At 48.5% G+C, this 21,126-nt stretch overlaps 1 protein-coding gene across 2 annotated transcripts in view; it reads left to right on the forward strand.

Annotated features, from left to right (window-relative positions):
* FAM53B (family with sequence similarity 53 member B) overlaps nt 1–21,126 on the forward strand; it is a 46,241-nt gene that overhangs the window by 18,165 nt on the left and 6,950 nt on the right. For both annotated transcript variants that reach the window (XM_064716741.1, XM_064716742.1), the window contains 2 exons: nt 2,853–2,904; nt 9,363–10,057. In XM_064716741.1, the coding sequence (XP_064572811.1) occupies nt 2,853–2,904; nt 9,363–10,057 (747 nt within the window). The remainder of the gene's footprint in view (nt 1–2,852; nt 2,905–9,362; nt 10,058–21,126) is intronic.

Below are 21,126 nucleotides of genomic sequence, written 5' to 3' on the forward strand. Positions count from 1 at the left end.
CAGTGCTGTGAATAACACAGGTGAGAAGTTGCTTCACCGACAGAGAACAGATGCTGATCATTAATAGGAGGATGAGCAAGTGGGAAGCAGGATTAAGTGGGAGATGGTGAAGGGCAGTGCTGTGGTACTTAATTTCTCTGGGAGCCTGGAGAGGTGCAAATCCACCATGCTGAAAGAGCAGGCAACAACAAATAAAACAAATGAGGGGTGGCAAACAAGCTGAAGGATGCTGTGAGGGCTGAGTGTACCTGTGGTAGGGGAAAATAAGGGGCAACATGGCTGGAGGCAGGGTCAGAGCAAACGAGGAGGTGCAGGGTGATGGAGAGCCATCAGAACAAGGCTGGTTGTGGCCATTTGCCCCTCTGTTCTCCTGGAGAGATGGGCATGGTCTGAGGAGAAACTGGCCCAAAGGCTCTGAGAGTCTCAGATAAGGGTGTGCAGGAAGCATCTGGCAGGATGAGCCATAAATGGGCATTCTGAACATTAAAGAAATAGAAATGCCTGAGTTTGCTGAGGATGACAGGCTGTCCAGCTGGGCTCCCCAGGCAGAGAGCACACTGTGCTGGGGTGAAGGCAGGCTGCCCTGGCAGGGAAAGGCAGAGGAGAAGGTGAGCAAGCCAGAGGCAGTGGAGAATACTGCCTTAAAAGGGTGGAATCTGGGAAGGGTACTGATACATTAAAAAATACCTTTGCTGTAGTGTCAGCTCCTGCTGCTCAGGGTGGGAAGGGGAAGCCTCAACTTTCAATGCCATCTGTGCCCTGGGCAGTGTGTGGGGCAGGTGAAGGGGAGCTGGCTGCAGAGAGGCAGGTGAGGGTAATTTCTTGTACTCCTCAGAGAAGGGCTGGGTGCTCAGGGTGTCTGGTGTTAGAGATGCAGAGCTGTAACACAAAACTTTGCCCTCGTGTGTTTGCCCAGTGCTTCCCGAGCTCTGGGGCTGGGTCAGGAGTGCAGGGACAGTCCTGGGTACACAAGGGGAATTGCTGGGTTGCCTGGATTGTTAAATTGGAATTTAACTGGATTGTTTCCTGGATTGTTAAATTGGGACAGACAATCGCAAGAAGGCTGATCCACTGAAGAAAGCAAGAGTTTTTCTGTTGACTTCATGGGGAAGGCCAAAAAGTGAAACCCAAAGGAAATAAATGTCTGAGTGCTGGGGCAGTGTCTGCTGCTGACAGCCAGTGGGCTTCTTTGGTTCAGCTCCCAATTTGGTATGAAAATTCTTACAAAATGGTAATTGTACTCAATATGGGACATATGTCAGGCTCCTCTCCCTCCTGCCTTGCAGGCAGTGCCTGCTCTCTGGGGCTGGCACACAGATGTGCACTGGCACAGCCCTGCCTTCTCTGGGGCTTGTCCCATTTCCATCTCTGCTCCTCTTTGGCTGCTCCTTGGAGACAGCTGCCTGTGCTCTCTGCCTCCTGATTAATTCTGCTGATGGGTCATAAGGTGGGGCTTGACAGATGGAGATATCCTCACTTCACCCAGAAGAGTGGCACATGCCCCAGAGGTGATTGACCCTTATTTACCTTCTCCACATCCTCACCCTGTATTGTTTCATGCCTCCCTACCCCTCTACACTCAGTATTTCCAGCATTCTGTATAGGAAGTGGGAGCCTTTATTGGATTGTTCAGGTGCCATCATGTAGTACATTACTATAATAATAATAATAATAATAATAATAATAATAATAATTATTATTATTATTATTATTATTATTATTACTATTACTATTACTATTACTATTATTATTACTACTATTATTATCTCCAGTCCTCATGATGCACTGGAGATTCTGGCACAGAGAAATGTTGGCTGCTCCGTCCCTAAAATTGTCCTAAAATTGGATGGGGCTTGGAGCAACCTGGACACATGGAAGGTTCCCTTTCCAGGTAGAACTGGATGTCTTTAAGTCCTTTCCAACCCAAACCATTGTGAGATTCCATATTTATGTGAGCAGGCAACGTGTGAAACGTGGATCAGGAGGGAAAGTGTGAGTGCAGTGGCCTAATGCCAGATAAAACACAATTATGGCAGTGCAGATGGACGTGGGGGCTGTGCTGGTGCTTCCCTCAGATGATGTAAAGCCCCAGTCAGATGGGATGGTGTTGCCAGGATAGACACTTCAGAAGCCAGAATGTGGATATTTTTAGGGATAATAAAAGAACAATTAGTATGAAAGTGTGTTTTTGCAGGCATAGCTGGAATGGCATGCAGCTGTGGGTAACATATTGATTTATTACATGTGAACCCATCCATGCTCATTTTTAGAAGTCTGATGGTGTCTCTTACGCTGTCAAGAGGAAAATTCTTGGGGAAAAAAAAAAAAAGAGTGTGAAAAGCAACCAGGATTATGTTGTACCCATGCAGTGGCATTTCCCCCTATTTTTAGTGCAAATCAGCACAATCCGAGTGCAGACTCCCCAGAAGTGCTGAGGTGAGGATACCTTGCCTTAGAAACACATTAAATGCTTGAAAAAGCTAAATAGCTGCTTTGTACCTTAATGGGCTTGGATGAGGCTCAAGATACCACTTTTGCTCCTTTCTTGCCCAATCCAGGATTCCCACTGAATTGCAGCTCCCATTTTAGTTCCTCCAGAGTTTTGGGACCTCACTGCAGCTCTTTCCTGAGGTAAGGGCTGGCTGCAGGACCCTTGATCTGCAAGCTGAGGCCTTGAAAAGGTCTCTGCACAGAGTTTCATTAAAGTTGATTTCCTTGAGGAAAGGTGGCTGTGTCTGTGCCCTGGTCCCTGCTGGAACAGGGCCATGGAAGGCTTTGCCCAGGCTCTAGGATGGTGTTTGGTGCCCAGGTTGGGTCTGTGAGCAGTGAATAGTTTTTCTGGTTGTTTGCAGCACACTCCAAAGATGAGTCAAGGACCTACCCTGTTCTCCTGTGGCGTGATGGGTAAGTACAGGAACTTCTCTCTGTGTTTCCTCTGCTCCTGCTTCCTCACAGTGGTGGGTGGGAAGATGTCCTGACTTTTGGATGCCTCCTAAACCACTCCCCTGCAGCCCACCCCACCACACCTGTGCCCCTTTCCTCCCCAGAGGTGCTTTTTGTGCCCTGCTGCCATTGCTGCATGAATTGCTTATCTCCTTTCCCCTCTCCTTTGCTACATCTGCTTATTTTTAGAGCTACTCTTACAGCTGAGATTATAAACATTTGGGGTCTGAGGTTGTGTTTGAGTATCCAGCCCAAGACTGTGGCTCTTGACTGTTTGCATGATGCAAGCAATAAATAACAGCATTATGAGATGTTCTACCACCTGGCACAAAGTGGTTGGACAGGCCTCAAACAATAAGGAAGATGTCTCATTTTTGCTGTTGACAGGAACCATGCTATAACATGTTTGACACCTTTTATGTGAGAGCTTGCTGTCAGTTTTTATGCTGAACAGCCACCAAATGGAGGGAAGATTGGTGCCTTGGCTGATGATGCTGAAACACTGATAGTGCCAGAGGATGTGCTGCTGTGCTCTTCTCTTTGGCCTTCCTAGCAGGGAGCCAACCACTGGGCCAGGCCTCAAAACCCAATTAAAATTGTAGGTCAAGTTTGAGCCAAGCTCCTTGCTGTGAGAGCCAGTCCTCCACAGACAAAGAGGCTGCCCCTGTTGCTCATGGACACAGCTCTCATTAGTGTTAATGAGAGCACATGCACTGACAGGAGATGTCCCCCAAGCTCTCTGATAGCGCCAGCCATTGGCAGTCTGGGGAGATGGACAGCATTTGTGGGGTTTTTGAGATGAAAATCAAAGTCAAGAAGGGATAGAGAAAGCCCCTTCCCTCTGCCCTGCCTCTCAAACACGAGTGAGGAACAAAGAACCCAAATCAGAGGGTTTTGTCTTGCACTGTGGCACTGGCAGGCTCTTCAGCAGATACAGAGTCCCTGCCTAATTGAGGAGCAGCCTGTCTTTAAGGGCTTTTACAGAGCCTTCTGCCAAATTATCCTCCTTCTGAGGGAACTGAATGTCACCTCCTTGACCTCAGCTTGCCCTGCTGTGGTCCCTGTCATGCCCAGTCAAGAGGAGCCCGTCCTTCCCTCCTGTGAGGGCATTGCTTGGCTTGGGTTTCATTTTAGTTATTTTCCCTGAGAGTTCTTGTCCACAAATGCAGGCCACAATCACAGACTAATCCATGATGAAAACTTGATTGACTTTTTAAATAAGTTACTATCAAAATGCAAAACTTGGGGAATATTTTAGTCCAAAGGGCTAAGTCCCTGTTGGTGGAAAGAACTGAGATAAATAAACACAGTAAAATTTGGACTGGTAGCACAGACAGCATGAGGCAAAGACTCACAGTGCTACCTGTGTGGGAGGTTTGGAGGGAAGTTGGCTGATTTTTCTTGGGTTTTATATAAAAGATAATCTTAGAAAATAATCTTTCTGATACCTTTGGGGTGAGGGCAGCTTTGGGCAGAAAGGCAGTTTATTTCAGGACCCTATGGCCATGGGGCAGCAGGGCAGAGGGAAGCTCAGCCTCTGCCAGGGAGAGCATCATCCAAACCCTGGAGCTTCTCTTGTAAGGAACCAAACACTGCAAGAATCTGAAAATGGATTATAGATTGTAGCCAAACTCAGTGTATTGAGTAAACACTCTTAAAGACTTGATATATTGGATGATGCATGGTTAGGTCCCATTCTCAGGGTGACCTAAATAATCTTTTGGCTTTTAGATTTGTGAGAAATATTTCTGCCAGTGAAATGATAATATTACTAAAAAGGTTGGGGTTTATCTCTATATAGCCCTTTGCCTGGAGGAAGATTAAAGGTGAAATACCTAAAACAATAAATTCAACAGCTACTGCTTTCTCTTCTCCTTGATGGGTCCTTGAAACACCCAGGAGTATAAGAATTGTCCTGCTGATGGATAGTTTGCTGGTTTGGTTTTTTTCTCTTCCTTTTTTTTTCCTTTTCCTTCCTCAGCAGTCCCCATGGCAGGTCCCCAGTGAAAATATCTGTGCTAGAAAAAGGTGGCATATTGGAAAATTGTGGGATTAGGGTGGTGAGGGCCTGGCACAGGCTGCTCAGAGCAGCTGTGGATATCCTATCCCTGGAAATGTTCAAAATCAGGTTGGATGGGGCTTGGAGCAACCTGGGATAGTAGAAGGTCCCTGGCCATGCCTTTTGCTATCCAGCCAAAGACAGAAAAATTCCAATACAGGAAATCAAAAGTAACAGAACCCCAGAACGGTTTGAGTTGGAAGGGACACTAAAGATGATTTCATTCCACCTCTGGCCATGGCAGGGACACCTTCCACTGCCCCAGGTTGCTCCAAGCCCTGTCCAACCTGACCCAGTGAGAGAAGCTCAGTAGGTGTGTGCTGACAGCTGAGATCTCCTGTTTTCTATGTAAGCAAGAAATTATCTCTGAGGGAAGCTGCAGGCAGGCTTTTATTGAGGCAGTGACAAGGTGCTTGCACATGCAGCATCCCATGATTGTAAAAGGCAGGAGGAGGAGGAGGAGGATGGCTTTGAGCCACTGGGACAGATCCTGCACTCTGGGAAGTGCTCTTTTCAAAGCAGCCATCATTTCCATTTTCCCTTGGAGGGCTCTCAGAGTTTGCCCTCCTAGGGTGCTGCAGCAGAGCAGGGTGAGGGATGGGGCACTCAGGTCAGTTTGTCTGTCCTTTGGCACTCTCACATCACTCCTCCACCACGTTTGGCAGCATCATTGCTCTGAGCCTGCCAGGGCAGGGCTGCAGCCTTGGGCTCACTGTTGCACAGCTCTTTCTTGGAAATGGCTTTTCACCATCCTTGGGTGACAGAGGAGAGCCAAGAAACCAGGAGAAAAGCCAGCTCATGGAATCATGAAGGTTGGAAAAGACCTCTAAGATCATCGAGTCCAACCTTGAACCCCTTCATGGGGGTGATGGCCCTTGAATGCATCCTGAAAGCACCTGCCAGGCTTGCATGCCTCCTCTTTCTGGAACTTGGAGGCCATCAGTGAGGAGCATCTTGGTGCACATTCAAACACAGTCACCCTGCAGAGAGAAAAAGCTGCTGGGGGTGTTCTGGCGAGGTGTATCTGGAGCAGGGACACCTCTCCAGAGGATCCTGCTGAAGAGCTGGGCAGGTTTCACTGTCAAGGTTGGGATTTCCCTCCCCCATGCAGGCTGTTGGCACAAGGAGCCCACAGGTGTGTTTAATCTCCAGAGCAGATTTTGGGGCTGTTGTTTTTATTTCCCATTGAAGCACAGCTCTGTCCATCATATTTTGATCTTGTTTCTGCACTAGGAAAGCTCCCTGGCACTGCCATCAGCTAATTACAACCATTAAATGTGTCCCACACTTAGAAATTATCTCCTGAACATAAACAGGGGGCAGTGGAAAATGCAGGCTGCCTTTTCCCCTGTGCACAGGAACTGTGAGACCAAAATTCCACTTGAACAACACGGAAAAAAAGGGAATTGGATGTGCACCTGTGCCCAGACAAATGTTTGGGTTAGGTTCCAAACAAAATCTATCTGCCAAAAAGGATAAGAAAAATTGATTGAAACCTCTAATTGCTTTACAAGTTGCCATAATAAATTATGTATTAATGTAAATTATTTCATGGGAAAAGAACGTAGAGGAAACTTGAGCAGAAGGATCATGCATTATGTATAAAAAGGAACTGTAAAAATATTATAGCAGCACATTTGTGTCGCTGTAGTTAAAGTTGTGTCAGCGTTTTGGTTTTACACCCTTCTCTGTGGTTATGGGTGGCCAGTAAAATTTACTCTGTGTCACCAGAGGGGCACAGCAGTCACTTAAAAAGCTCAGGGCCATCACTGAGCTGTCTGATGTTTCTGTGGGTGCTCCTGCAGCTCCTGGAGCTCAGCCTTTGGAAACCTGGCTGTGGTGCTCTGAGGGTGGATCCTGTTCTCTGTGGGGCAGTGCAGAGCTCTCAAGGATGGAGAACAACACCCAAGTCCCCAGTTTTGGGCTGTGACTCCAGTCCATGAGCACCAGAAGGGTTTGTTTGATGTGGGGAAGGTTTTGTGAGAGAGCAGCTGGGTTTTGTTGAGGTGTCAGTATTTATTTTTGCAGTTTTAACTCAAAATCCAGAAGTAAGATGCTGTTTCATCCAGGGACACCAACAGCCAAGAAGGACCTGTTTAAGCAGGGCAAGAGCCCCTCAGGCTGCACTTACAGCATGCTCTGGTTGTCCCTTTGCTCTCCAACAGGCAAAGGAGAGTTTTCCAGCCAGTTGCAGACCAAGGGCTCTCGTGGTGGGTTTTATCCTGGAACAAATTGCTGCCTCAGGGTAAACAAGGCTGAGGTTTGTAGTTTAAAGAAAATTAATACATGTTTAACTGCAGCAGAATTAATGTCTCCAGCGCAATTATCGTTATCAACGTGCGCAGGATGGGACTTTTAGTCTTTAAAAACTGAGCAGAAAACCAGCTGCTTTTCCTCACTAAGGCTTTCCAGAGCTCTTTAATTATACCCTCGGCCTTTAGACTACTCAATTTTCAATTTTTTTCACGACAACCTGCTTTCTACTTGCACTGAAAACCCATTTTCTGGGCTATGTGGCATTTTGGGACTGGTCAGTGATGGCTGGGGACTCGGAGGGGCCAGGTTGTGCCAGCTCACATTGTGCAAGGGGAAAAGCAAATAACCCCAAGCTGGGGCTGGGGATAGTGGTGCTTGTACCATTTTCTTTGCCAGGTTTGGAAGATTTATAGCTGTTTGTGCTGAAGCAGGGGTGAAAGAGGAAGGTGTCCCGTATCCTCCTCACCAAGGCCTTTTGTACAGTCTCCGGCCAGAGGATCGTGGCAGTTTGCCATGAAAAATCGGCTTCTATTTCTGTTTCTTTTGTCTGCTGACCTGACCCAAGAAATCTCTCTGCTGGCAGCATAGTACAGAGGAAAAATAATAAAGATCTAAACATAGATGGAGTTGTCTAGAGCAGATTTCTCACTTTTCATTGTGTTTATTAAAATGAGGAGAGCAACAGTTGAAATGCCGTGTGGTTCCTGCGGGCAGAGCCAGGCTGTTTGTGGCTGGAGCTGTTATGGCAGCAGCTGGAGAAGGGACAAATGGGAAAATCGGCCAAGAGTGGTGCAAGGGGCCCCAAATCTGACCTCCTGACTTGAAACCTTAGTCAGAAGTGTTCTGCACCGTTGCATCTTCCCTACCAGGCTGGTACCGGCAGCTGCGGGCTGGGCATGGCTTTTGATTCATCCTTCAGTTGCCTGAGTGGAAATACCCAAAAAGCCCCCAAAACATTGCCTGGTTTAGATACAATCATGTGAAACTTGGCAGCGAGGGCTCTCCAGCACGGCTGGGCTCTGTGTGCAGCAGCCAACGACAAAAACACACTGGGGAGAGGCTGTTGGCTGATGACTTTTTTCCACTGCAGCAGCTGGCGGGGTTGTCCTGCCATGGTTTTCCTGCTGAGTGTTGAAGGTGTATCTGCAGAGAGCCCCGTCCTTTGCAGGGCAGCCCAGCCCTGAGGGTGCTTTGCTTTCTTCTTTTGCTGTCAGTGGGATGTGTGTGGGAATGAGATCATCCTCCGCAATCCTCTCTTCCGCTGTGGCTGTCCATGGGAAGATGGGGAAGGGTCTGGAGCACAAGTCTGATAAAAACAGCTGAGGGAAATGAGAGGGCTCAGCCTGGAGAAAAGGAGGCTCTGGGGGCACCTTCTCACTGTCCACAACTCCCTGACAGGAGGGTGCAGCCAGGTGGGGATTCCTTCCAGGTAAAAAAGTAATAAAACAAGAGGAAACTGCCTGAAGTTGCACCAAGGGAGGTTTAGATTGGATTTTAGGGAAAGGGCTGTCCAGGCCTAGGCAGTGGCGGAGTTCCCATCCCTGGAGGAATTTAAAAGCCATGTGGACATGGTCCTTGGGGACATGGGTTAGTGGTGGCCTTGGCAGTGCTCGGTTAATGATTGGACTCAATGATCCCAGAAGGCTTTTCCAACCTCAGCAATTCTGTGATTCCATGTTTTTTAAATTCAGCTGTAAATTCAGGCAATTGTCAGTTGTGGAGCCCAGGACAAACCACACAGATCTGAGACATGATTTAGCACAGAGATAACCAATAGCCACAACATTTTACGCTGCTGAATTCCCCTTAGCTAGTGCAACCTGGAATATTCAGCGGCATGTTTTTATCTTCTTCTAGCAGTTTTGCTCCTGCTGGGACTGTCACTTTTTCTCTCTCTCCATCTACACCACACAACCCACTCTGTTGGCAGTTCAGGAAACCATATTCCAAGAGTTAATTAATTTGTACTGGAAAACGTCCCATATGCTACTCTTTTTGTTTATGGACGTAGAAAGCGAGTCGCAGAATTAATTAACGCTAATGCCTGTGCGTGTGTGTTGTTTTTTGGGTTTTTTTTCCCTTTCTTTTCTCCTTTCTGAACCAGAAAATGACAGATGGAGAGATCTCAGCAGGAAATGTCCACTCCAGCTCGAGCAGCCGGGCGCCAGCATCTGGGACTGCCTGTCGGACAAGGGCGAGGAGGGCTCGCGCTGGCCCAGGGACACGGCCGGCACCTGCTCCGTCACCAACCTGATCAAGGAGCTGAGCCTCAGCGACCCCCACGGCCACCCCTCCGCCCCTCCCAGCAAGCGCCAGTGCCGCTCCCTGTCCTTCTCGGATGAGATGTCAGGCTGTGGGACCTCCTGGAGGCCCCTGGGCTCCAAGGTGTGGACGCCGGTGGAGAAGAGGCGCTGCTACAGCGGCGGCAGCGTGCAGCGCTACTCCAACGGCTTCGCCACCATGCAGAGGAGCTCCAGCTTCAGCCTGCCCGCCCGCTCCAACCCGCTGTGCGGCGGGCAGCCCAGGAGATCGGCTGCTGGAGGCCACGGGGGAGACAGGGTGGACATCCAGAGGTCCCTGTCCTGCTCGCACGAGCGCTTCTCGTGCTCGGAGTACAGCGCGCCCTCGGCCTGCAGCACGCCCGCCTCCACGCCTGAGCTGGGCCGCCGTGCCGCCGGCCTGGCCCGCAGCCGCTCCCAGCCCTGCGTCCTCAACGACAAAAAGGTGGGCATCAAGCGCAGGAGGCCCGAGGAGGTCCAGGAGGAGCGGCCCTCGCTGGACCTCGCCAAGATGACCCAGGTAAGAGGTGGTGGGGCTGTCCCTGTGAGGGGCTCAGGAGTTCTCAAGAGCCTTCAGCGTCCTCCAGGTTGGGTGGCATGAAGTGTGATGTTGGTGTTATGGAGAAACACATCCTGCTGTCCAGGCAGAATAATCCCTTCCCTTCTGAACGGATTTCTTAGACAAATTCATGTGGTTGTCTTCTCTTTGCACACCAAGTGCACCGTGTTGTCATTTCCTCCTGGCATGGGTTTTGAGCAGGGATATGTTAAACCCCACGTTTTTGAGTTCAGGGGAGAGGAGCCTTGGGCCTGCCATGGTGAGATGAAGGCATCACCCCAAGGCCCCCAGCCTTGGCTTGTCAGGTGTTGAATTCTTACTGCTACAGGCTTTACTTGCGCTTAGGCTCTGTAATTTTCCACTCTAGAGATGTTATCATGTTTCATTTTCAGTTGCAAACACAGAGCACAACCTCCCTCTTCCATCTGCTGCTCAGAGCCAGATAACAGACCTGAAGCACAAATCAGGGAGGGTTTTGCTCCTTGGTCCTCTCCCTGCTGGACCAAGTGACTGGACATTAGCAGGGCATAGAACAAGAAGCTGCATTGAAGGACAATCTTTCCTTTCCACATTCATAAGATTTCCTGCAGTTTTACTATTTGACATTTCCCACATCAATAGTTTTCAGTCACAAAGTCAATGACACGTCAGCTCGGTGTGGAATGGAGATAATGGGGGGTTAGAAGGCCCCAGGGCTCTCACTGTGGGAGGAGGGGTGCCCTGGCCACATCCCAGGGTGGGCTGTCACCTTCTGCTGGCCTTAAAAATTCCCCCATGGTTTCAGTTCCATGGGATCATCTGCAGTGCTTCATCCCAGAGTCACCTGTGCTGGGAGGGTTTGCCCTAAAGGGTTTTTGTAGTGCTGGGGCCAGCAAAGCCTGTGTGGTGCAAGGCATCCCCTTGTTGTCTGCAGGGAAACTGCTGGGAGAAATTCACCGTATGGGTGAGATCCAACATTGTGTGTGCATTTTCCTCTTACAAGAACATGATATTTTATGGTGTTCTGGGCTTTGCAGTGCAGTGGGTGTTTGAAGGAGTGTAGCGGTATTGGAGGAAGAGATCATCTTTTTCTCCTCCAGAGGAGCTTGGAAGATAAAAAGGGTGAAGAAGTCACATATTTGGGTGAGATCAGGCAAAAAACATGAGGATTGCTCTTGTCTTTTCATAAATCACAGCAACAACATTTATTATGCCAAGCTTATTTTATTAGATAATAAACTGGATGGACAGTCAAAACCATGTACATGTGTTGTTATACTTTACTAGCCACAGGGTGGAATAGCACAACTGCCCTCTGGTTCTCTCTGTACAAGCAGACAAGCATCATTTCACTTCCCTGGAAGTGTTCAAGGCCTCGTTGGATGGGGCTTGGGACAACCAAATCCAGTGGAAGGCGTTCCTGTCCATGGCAGAGGGTGGAATGAGATGGGCTTTAGGGACCCTTTCAGTCCAGACCATTCTGTGGTTGTCTGGTATGATGGAAGGGAAGGAGGAGACTGTCCAGGCTCTGGCTGGACAGACCTTTGTTGCCCTGTGAGGATGTTCTGAGGCAGCTTCTCCATTGCATCAGCCCAATGTTTGTTGGCTGATTTGAAAAAATGGGCTTGGCCTAGGAGATCCCAAGGGTCAGCAGGAGCTTCCCTTTTCTTCCAATGGATGCTGAGGCCAGGCACATGTTTATAATTTGGATGGCCATGGTTTGACGTGGGTGGGTGATCCAAAGATGACAAAAAATCCAATCACTTGGATGTCCAAAAGCAGCTCAGTCCATGTTCCTGGAAAACCCTCAGCTTGAGGAATAGTTGTGTTTTCTCTGGCTGCTGTCCCCCACATCAAAACACCTTCCAAAGTGAGAAAGCATTGCCTGAACGCTCAGTGTTGAGGTGGTTCATCCTCTGGGAGAAGTGATACCACAAGGAAAGGCTCGGAAGCTCCACACTGTGTGGCACAAGCTCTGTGGGAATGGGGAAGGGGTTGCCTGGTTCAGCATCTCTCCTAATGTCCGTGGGCAGCCCCTCTCCCAGCCCCTGCTGTCCCTCTGCTCCAGGCTGGGTGGCCGGAGCCGCTGCCGAACGCCCGGCGGTTGCTACAACCAACAACCAACAAGAGCATCACTAAGGAACTCCCCAGTGGGACCCAGTCCAAGCAGCTCCCATGGATATTTTCAGTTTCCAGGCAGGAAACCCAGCCAGGCTCAGGTGCCTGTGGCAGCGGGTGAATCCCCAAGGCAGGGCTGTGCTGCTGGGTGTGGGGCGGTGGGGCTGGAGCAGAGTGGGAAGAAAGGGGTTGGGCTCGATGATCTTGGAGATCTCTTCCAACTTTGTGATTCTGTGAAAGCAGAGCTGTGCAAGGGCCAGGGTTTCAGAGCTGAGAGCTTGTGGAGAGCAGCACTGGCAGGCAGCTCTTGGCGTGGGAGGACTGGCACAGAGGGACGAGCAGGATGAGGCAAGTCACGGGGAGCATTCTTGCCTTTGGTGGGGCACGGTCAGAGCCCTCCCCGGGATGGGAAAGCCAGGAAAACCAACTAATTCCTGATGGGGAATAAATGTGCTCGAGAAAACCCTGCACATTTGGGCATCCCCCAGGCTGCTTTTAATGCTTCCAGCCCAGGAGATGCAAAATTGGATGATTTCAGAGGAAGAGCTGAAATAATGGCAAGTAAGGTTGCACGTGTCCTCAAGTCTGGGTTTATATGGGGTAGAAACACCTCGTGTGCAGTGGGCAAAGCAAAGGACAGCCAAAGTGTCCAGAATGGACTTTCCAAATATCCACAAAGTACTCACTTTTCAGATGGGAAAACTGAGACATAGGGTTTTCCCTGAGTCCCTGAGCACTGTTGTCAAAGTGGGAACTGAGCTTTGAGGTGCTGGGTACTGAATCGGCATCTGGCTCTGACAGCAGATTGGTTAATTTTTCACTTGTGCTGGTAACCACGTGTGTTTGTAGGCATGAAACCTGGTACCATAATCAAAATAAAAATAATTTGACCTGAAAGAAATGTTTTCTTCATACTGGGAGGGATATTTAGGCCAGGCAGGAGGGGAGGGAGCCGCTCCTGGAAGCAATTACATGGCTACATAACTGGGCTAATTAAGAGAGAAAACTAAATGTTGAAGTTAAGCTGGCAGGGAAAATACTTAGGAAAATATTGCCTTTCATTCCTCAAAATCCTGGTTGTGTCTCTTCTGTCTGCAATTCCCATAGGCCAGAGAGGGAAGGTGAGCCCATATCCCTCCCTTTATTATTTGCTCATATGGCACCAAACCAGACAGGCTTCAACTTTGGGCAGAAACCAAACCCTGCACATGGTTGTCATTGAAATAGCAACAATTTTAAAAAGCCACAGGCACCAGGACAATCCTTCTGCTCCCTCTAAATGCACATGAACTCTTTGCCTTGTGCCTCTTTGCCTCAAACTGGGAGTGATCAGGGGGGTCTCAGTCAGATGAGTTGGTGATGATGAGGTGTCATTTAATTATCCAAGCCCAGAAGCAGGTGAGGTGGGAAGAAGCTGGTTTCTATATTCACCCCAGTCAAGGAGAGTTTGAGTGCCTGGCCTGGCATCTCTGACTTCCTTAACATGAGGGCATGAACCATCCTCTCATTTCAGCATAGGGTTTGGGCTTGCTTTCCATCCTCAGCTTTTATTCCTTCTTTCCACGTGAAGCACAAGCCCAAGGAGGGCACATCCCACCTCCCTGAGCCCAGCAGTTGTTCTGGCAGAGGGGTAATGAATCTTCTCACAGCTTGCTCTCCTTCCCAGCACAGTGCTCTTGGCCTCACAGCCCAAGGGACTGTGTCTGTAGGTGCAGGCCAGGTCAGAAATGGCTGGGATCAGATTTTTCCATGAATTAGGAGGTTTTTCAAAGAGCTGGTTTTCCTTTTTCTGATGTGGGTGCATCTAAAATAAACAGGAAATTAAAAGTGTCACAAAGGTGACAGGAGGTTTCTATGACCCCAGGAGTCCTCCCAGCTGGGCTGATTTTGGCAGGAATGAGTGGTTTTACCCTTTGCAAGTCACTCAGAGAAGCATCTGGGTGAATTAGGTGAGAAGATGGATTTTCTAAAATAAAATCACACTCTGCCAGGGATGCTGTGTGGTGGAGAGACACCCGCTGGGTTTTCCTCCCTCGTGGTGTGGTAAATTCTTCTCCAGAGGAACTTGACATGTCCCACCTCCACATCTGCTGCTTTCTGACATCCTGGTGTGAACATTTCCTGGGATCTCAGGCATTGTGTGCTGAAATATCTCGTGGCAGCACAAACATTGGGTTTGGTGGCTTGGCTGAGTCATTGACGGGAAGCTGAGCCATAGGCCAGCCCTGATCTTGGTGTGTGCAATTGCCTTCCTTCACACAGGCTCTGGGCAGCTGCAGGGGACACATGACACGTCCCCCACACCAGGGACTGCCACCCTCAGTGGGAATTTGCAATAATCCCCAGCTGTGGCCACGCAAGCCCTTGCTATCTCTTCCCCATTCTGCTTCCTGCTGTCTGAAATTTTGATGTGGCGGTCACTGAGAGATTTCAATTTGTGTTAGGATGGTTCCAAACACAGCTATCCTTTATACAGATGTGGTTTTTAAATGGATAATTTATTTTTATATATGTGTTTTTATAGATATATATTTATACTTATATATTTAAATGTTTAAGGCCAGGCTAGATACAGCTTGGAGCAGCCTGGTCTAGGAGAAAGTGTCCTTGCCCAAGTCAGAGTTGGAATGTGATGGTCTTTGAAGTTTCTTCCAAGTCAAACCATTCTATTTTTCTAATTTTTAATGTATATATGTATTTGTTCAACCCAGCCATGTTCCCTGCAGCACAAACCCCAGACAGGAGTAGCCCTGGCTGGAAATGGAGGGTGGTGCTGGAGGGTTTGAAAACACAACTTTCCATGAAAAGAAAGGCACAAATATCTCAGTGGCATGTAAGGCTTTGCACTGCTGACAGGAATTGTCAGATGTGATGAGATACTGGTTCCTCCTAGCTGTAGGAGCTGTGTATTGGTAGCAAATCAAGCCTTGGAGGTGGCTCTTATGCCCCATTTCTGATGGCTCTTCAAGGTTTTAGTCCCTTTGTAAGCCTTCAGAGAAGTTGCAGTTTGAAGAACTACGTCTGTCTCAACAAATGCTGTACTCCTGGTTCTTTCCCTCCTGCGTTTTCTCTAAAATCCATTTAATTTTCTACAGAGGTTGTACCCATGAACACTGAGGATTCCCAGGCAGCTGTCAAAGCATTTCTCCTCTGTGAAGCTCTGTATTATGTAATGTCTTGCAGCATATGAGACAGAGAGTAGCTACTCTAGAATAAACAAAACAATTAAAATACAATATTGCTCTGCATCTCCATGGCTTATGGAGAGCATCCTGTGGTTATGAGTTCAGAACTTCTTCCCTGTGAGGGGTGGGTGAGTGAGAGGGTGCTGGCAGTAGTGGGCACAGCTGAGGAGGAGGTGAGGGTGAAGCCCTGGGTGTGCCTGCTGAGGGTGAGCTACAGAGAGGACTTTGTGCCTGTTGTGGGAAGGGTCTGGGCACAAGGGGACCATTGACGTTGTTCCCTGGACAGACAGAGCCTTTCATGGGTGACTTCACTGCCCTGCCAGGAGCACGTGCCTTCAGAGGATGGAGTCATCTGCACCAGGGATCACAGGAGCATCCCCTGAAATGAGGATGTGTTCTCCTTGTGGTTTGCAGCTAAAATCAGTTAAAATCAGCTCCAGCCTGGGCTGGAGATCCAGAGGGTTTCCAGACACAGCTCAGAGTGTAATGCTCGTGGTGGTTGGGAGCCTGGCTGGCCCCTCTGCCTTGTTTTCCCTTCCAAACTTAGGAATGCTGGCAGTTTCCATGAGGATGCAGGCACAAAGGAGTTTGTACACTCCCAGGGCTGAAGGAAGCAGCTCGCCAGTTTGAAATGATTCAGGCTGGTCTTGGCACTGAGTGGGAAGAAATTTCAAACTGCAGGGGGGGAGAAGGGACCTCTCCTCTCTGAGCACCCAAGTTTTCCCTTGAGGGGTAAAAATCTCTAATTTTCACATAAGAAGATTTTCTGTTTAAATTTTGGCACCTTTCAGTCTTGCTGGAGAGGGCAGGAGAGGTGGCAGTGATCTTGGTTGGCGTCAGCACCCACTTGAGCCGGTGACAAATATTTCCAAATGCAGTGATAGGCAAAAAACTGGAGGTTTTAAATTCCATACGTATCCCAGGAAATAGTTTGCTATTGATGTAACTTCTGAGAGAGATTCCAGCTTCCAAGCCCCAGTGTTTTTTAAATAAACAGGAATGAGAGTCTGCAAAGGTCATTTTGTGGCTTGGTGGGAAAAAGCCTTTGGGTGAGGATCAAAAGAAACTGGTTTGAAGGTGGGAGGGACACCTTCCACTATTCCATGTGGCTCCAAGCCCCAAAAGTCCAGCCTGGCCTTGGACACTTCCAGGGATCCAGGGCAGCCACAGCTTCTCTGGGCACCCTGTGCCAGGGCCTTCCACCCTCACAGGGAAGGATTCCTTCCCAAAATCCCATCTAACCCTGCCCTTAAGGCATTCCCCATTATCCTGTCACTAAAGTCCCTCTCCAGTTCTAGTTCAGCACCCTCAGGCATAGGAGGGGGCTCTAAGGTCTCTCCCAGTTCCATCCCATTCCATCCCCTGCTCCTGGCTGGATCTCCTGCCCTTGCCTCCATCCTCCATCCTCCATCCCCTGCTCCCAGCTCCACCACAAGGCCCAGGGATGCAGGGCTGAGTGCTGCACTCACATGGGAGGACAGGGCTGGGAACACAAACAAAGCTTGGCAGTGTCTGTCCCAAAGATGGACAAAATCCAATTGTATCCCGAGGATGCACATCTGATTCACCACGTGCTCATTAACCCTCCATCCCCAGGCTTGTGAATTCTGTGACTCCAAAAAACAGCTTTTGGAAAGCACAGGGATTCAGTCCTGAAGGAGTCAGCATGCTCAAAAGTGGCATTTTGGCTCAAAAAAGTCCAAAGGGATTTTTCATTATGGTTTACAAAAAACCCCCAGTACTCTAGGAGCTAGTGGAAGTTACTTGGAACCACTTCCTTAAAAACCTCCCAAAGCATTTGAGGAAGACAAAGCATAACAGGATATTGTGCTAAATAAGTAAATAATAAATAAATAAGGCCCATTTATTTTTCCTTTCCAGAGAAAGATGCTCAGGGTTAGCCTGAGGTTGAGGCTGTGACAGAAAAATGAGGTGTATTTTAAGTCTGCATTGGATTTGCAGGAGGTCTTGGCAGGTGGGGGCAGTGGGTGCAGGTGCCACACACTCTGGATTTTTGGTCATCCACAATGTTATTTTATCCCTTTACTTGCTGGTATTCTCTTTTCACTGCTGCTGAAACTATGGCATGAAGTTTGGTTTTAATTTTTATAAGGTCCTGCTTATCATTTAGGCCCTGAAGTGAGAACCACAGTGGCATAACAGAAATGTTGCATCTGTGCTGAAAATTATGGAGACGAAATAGGGCTGAGAAAAAAGAATAATTCTATGTTAGTGATGTTTCATCCTACCCTGGGACAAGTCAAATCAATGAATTTCCCCAAAGATGAGCCACTCCAAATCCTGGAGTTTTGGCAGCTCTGGGGACAGGTCAGGTTCAGGTTCCCCCTTTTCCACTGAAATCCATGGCACTGCAAAGCCACCAGTGGGAGAGCAGCCCTGCCACTGTCCCCACTGGGCTCCTGGCACTGCTGAGTGCGTTGGCAGGAGGGGCCTTGCTGGTTTTTGGTTTTTTAAAAATTTTTGTTAAGGTTAGGATTGAAGTGTTAGAGACGGTATTTTGTAGGTTTAGATATTTATTATTTTTATTTATAAGTTGTGAGTTTTATAGTATTTTATTAATAAGCTATAAAATAGTTAGCTATTTTTATATAAGGTTTTTAAGGTTAAATTATTTAACTAATAAATGATACTTAAACTATTTTAATTTTCATTTAATAATTATTTGAAGTTTGTAATGTGGATTTTTTGGTTTAATTATAAAATATTATTTAAACTTATGAAGAAGAAAGTGAATAAGAAGGTAAAGAAGAAAGAGTAGTTATTGGTTTAAATTTTTTATTTTAGTTTTATATATATTAATATATTTTAAAACTTTAAGTTTTCTATTTAGTGCTATTATATTCTTCTAATTAAACTATACACTTTTAATCTTAGTGTTATTAATTAATTTTGGAAGTTTTCTCTATGGCTTTAGGTCAAATGTAGTGTTTTCTTGGGGGTTAGAGTCTGTAAGTACAGAAAGTTTAAAATTCTCAGGGCTCTAACAGGACCTGCAGTGCTCAAGGGATCTGGATCCCCAGAGAATGCAGAGAAGGAGGCAGAGGTGAAAAGCTGTGAAGGGCAACCTGTAAATAAATAAATACAGTGATCACTAATGACCTGTCTGAGCAAATGGATTTTTCCAGCTCATAGCTGGGGTTTGGTGTCTGTTAGGGAAAATATTTGTTCTTGGCAGGAAATGAGGGTTTCCTCCAATTATTGTTATGAATAGGAAAGGGTTGGGAGGCTGTGCTGGGCCTGGGTCCCCACATGTGGGAGGCTGTGTGATGCTGTGGGAGGCTGTGGGATGCTGTGGGATGCTGTGGGATGCTGTGGGAGGCTGTGGGAGGCTGTGGGATGCTGTGGGATGCTGTGAGATGCTTGTGAGAGCTGTGGATGCTGTGGGATGCTGTGGGATGCTGTGGAGCTTGGATGCTGTGGGATGGCTGTGGGAGGCTGTGGGATGCTGTGGGAGGCTGTGGGATGCTGTGGGATGCTGTGGGATGCTGTGGGAGGCTGTGGGAGGCTGTGGGAGGCTGTGGGAGGCTGTGGGATGCTGTGGGATGCTGTGGGAGGCTGTGGGAGGCTGTGGGATGCTGTGGGATGCTGTGGGATGCTGTGCTCAGGTGGGACAGTGGAGCCCCAGAGTGGGTTTCACTACTCTCTGATTCCCTGCATTGCTGTATTTCTCTGTGATTGCTGGGATTTGTCTCTCCAGCCTCTCCCTGGGGCTCTGTAGCACCAGAGGGATTCCCACTGGTGGGTCACACATCAGCTTTTGCTTTTGCACTTGTGGAATCTCCCTGAACATCCTCAGTGTCAATGAGACAGCTACATACTCCAGAGACAGAGTAGAGCTGTGAGTAAACCCAAATTATCTCCACCGGCTCCAAAGGCAGCATCAGAACTAATGGCTTAAAGCCTCCTTGTTGCTTTTTTGGTTTTGTTAGTTTAATATTGTGGTCTGAAGTGGCTTGGGAGGATAACAGACATTTCTGAGCCTGCTCACGAAAGCTGGTTTTCACACCAAACAGAATAAAAGCAAAATTATCTGCTAAAACTTTGAATGCACCAATGGTGCCTGCTGCAAAATGAGGATTAGGGCTGAGTAAAGATTTAGTGAGTGAGAAGGGAAAGGCTGGGAATTCAGACCCTGAAAACCAGGGCAGAGATGTGGTACCCATCAGGAGCAGGGCAGGGAGCCATCCCCTGCTCTGGGATGCTGCTGCAAGGTTCTGTAGGACCTTGGCCTGGTGGAGGCTGTGGGGCTGCCTGTCAACTACTCAATGCCTCCACAGATCAAATTTTAAAAGAAAATAGAGCAGCAGATGAGTTTGAGCTCCCTGACATGGCAGCGCTGTGCCTAACCCAGCTCTGCCCTGCACCAGGCCCATGGCCTCCTTCTGCTTTTCACACCCCCATCACTGCCTCCCCTGTTTTCCTTCCTCAGCTAATCCAGCATTTCTTTCCCAACACTTCATCACTCAGAGGAGTGATGAACTCAGAGAACTTCATCACTCAGAGGAGTGAAACACTTCTGTGGGAGGACAGGGTCGGTGCAAGCCCCCTGACCTTCCCCCAGAGGAAATGTTGATTTTGGAAGCCAGATGGGGCAATGGTTGCCAGTGCTCCTTGGGGAAGGGTGGCTGTGTCTCCCTCTTTTTGGGGAGGCCAAACTGCAGCAAGGGAGGTTATTGGAGCCTCAGGATTAAGCCATGCTTGCTGCAGCTCCCTCTCTGTGTCCCTTCCATCTCCACTCCCCAGGAAACCAGCCTGGGCATGGAGCTGGAGAAGATTGTGTGTGCCTCAAAGGCAGTGCAGAGCTTTGAACCCCAGTGATGTGTTTGTGTGTGTGTGTGTGCATGCCCAAATCACAGCAGCTGCCATCATGAAGTTCTGCAGAGCTTAAAAACCAACTCAAACCCATTTTGCAACCTCATTTTCCAGTCTCAAGCACCTCTCCCTCCTCAGCAGCACGGATGAGCGCTTTCCCTGGCACAAATGCCAGGCAGGATTTACCGTGATGAAACAACCAAAGCATTTATTATAACGATATAAAGATAACAACCCAGGCTGGAGGTGTTTTACAGGAGATGTTTGCCTCAGAGAGTGATTTAAACCTGAGCCAGGCAGAGAATCCCCCAGTGGAGGTGACTTTGCTGGCTCAGGAGGGCTGGCAGAGGCTCATCATTCCCACATGGAGATCACTGCCCGCTTCCCCCTTCCCTTCTGGCACCGGGTTATTTTCAGCTTTCTGAAGCAACTGTAGCCCAGTGTGCTAACAGGAGGTGATGACAGCTTGGGAGGTAGGGCCCGTGCTGCTGACAGCTTGTAGTGTTACACCTTTTTGGGAAAATTGTGGCAATCACCTGGCAGGGTGAGGGGGAAAAAAGAAAATAATGGTGTTTGAGCAAAAGCCGTGATCCCCACAGAGATCACAGTCCTGCTGATGTTTGTTCTGGTAGAGCCACCACGTTTGCAGAGATGTGTTTTGGGGAAGAGCTCACAGCTGGGTGTTTCACCATGGGAAAATCAGACAGGGGAACGTTGCTGAGGGATTTCTCCAGCTTGTTGGTGGGGCTCTGCATCCAACAGCCCCATCCCTGATGGGGAGGGAAAACCTGAGGAAAAGGATGGATGTGAGGGGTGAGTGGCTTCCTGCAGCCTTCTCTGATTGTAGCATTGGTTCCTCCACAGTGTGGAGCATCACAAGACCCTGTGGGAAGGAGAAATAGCCTCAGTTTGGTC

The sequence above is a fragment of the Zonotrichia leucophrys genome, chromosome 6 (assembly GCF_028769735.1).
Source record: "Zonotrichia leucophrys gambelii isolate GWCS_2022_RI chromosome 6, RI_Zleu_2.0, whole genome shotgun sequence".
Lineage (NCBI taxonomy): Eukaryota > Metazoa > Chordata > Aves > Passeriformes > Passerellidae > Zonotrichia > Zonotrichia leucophrys.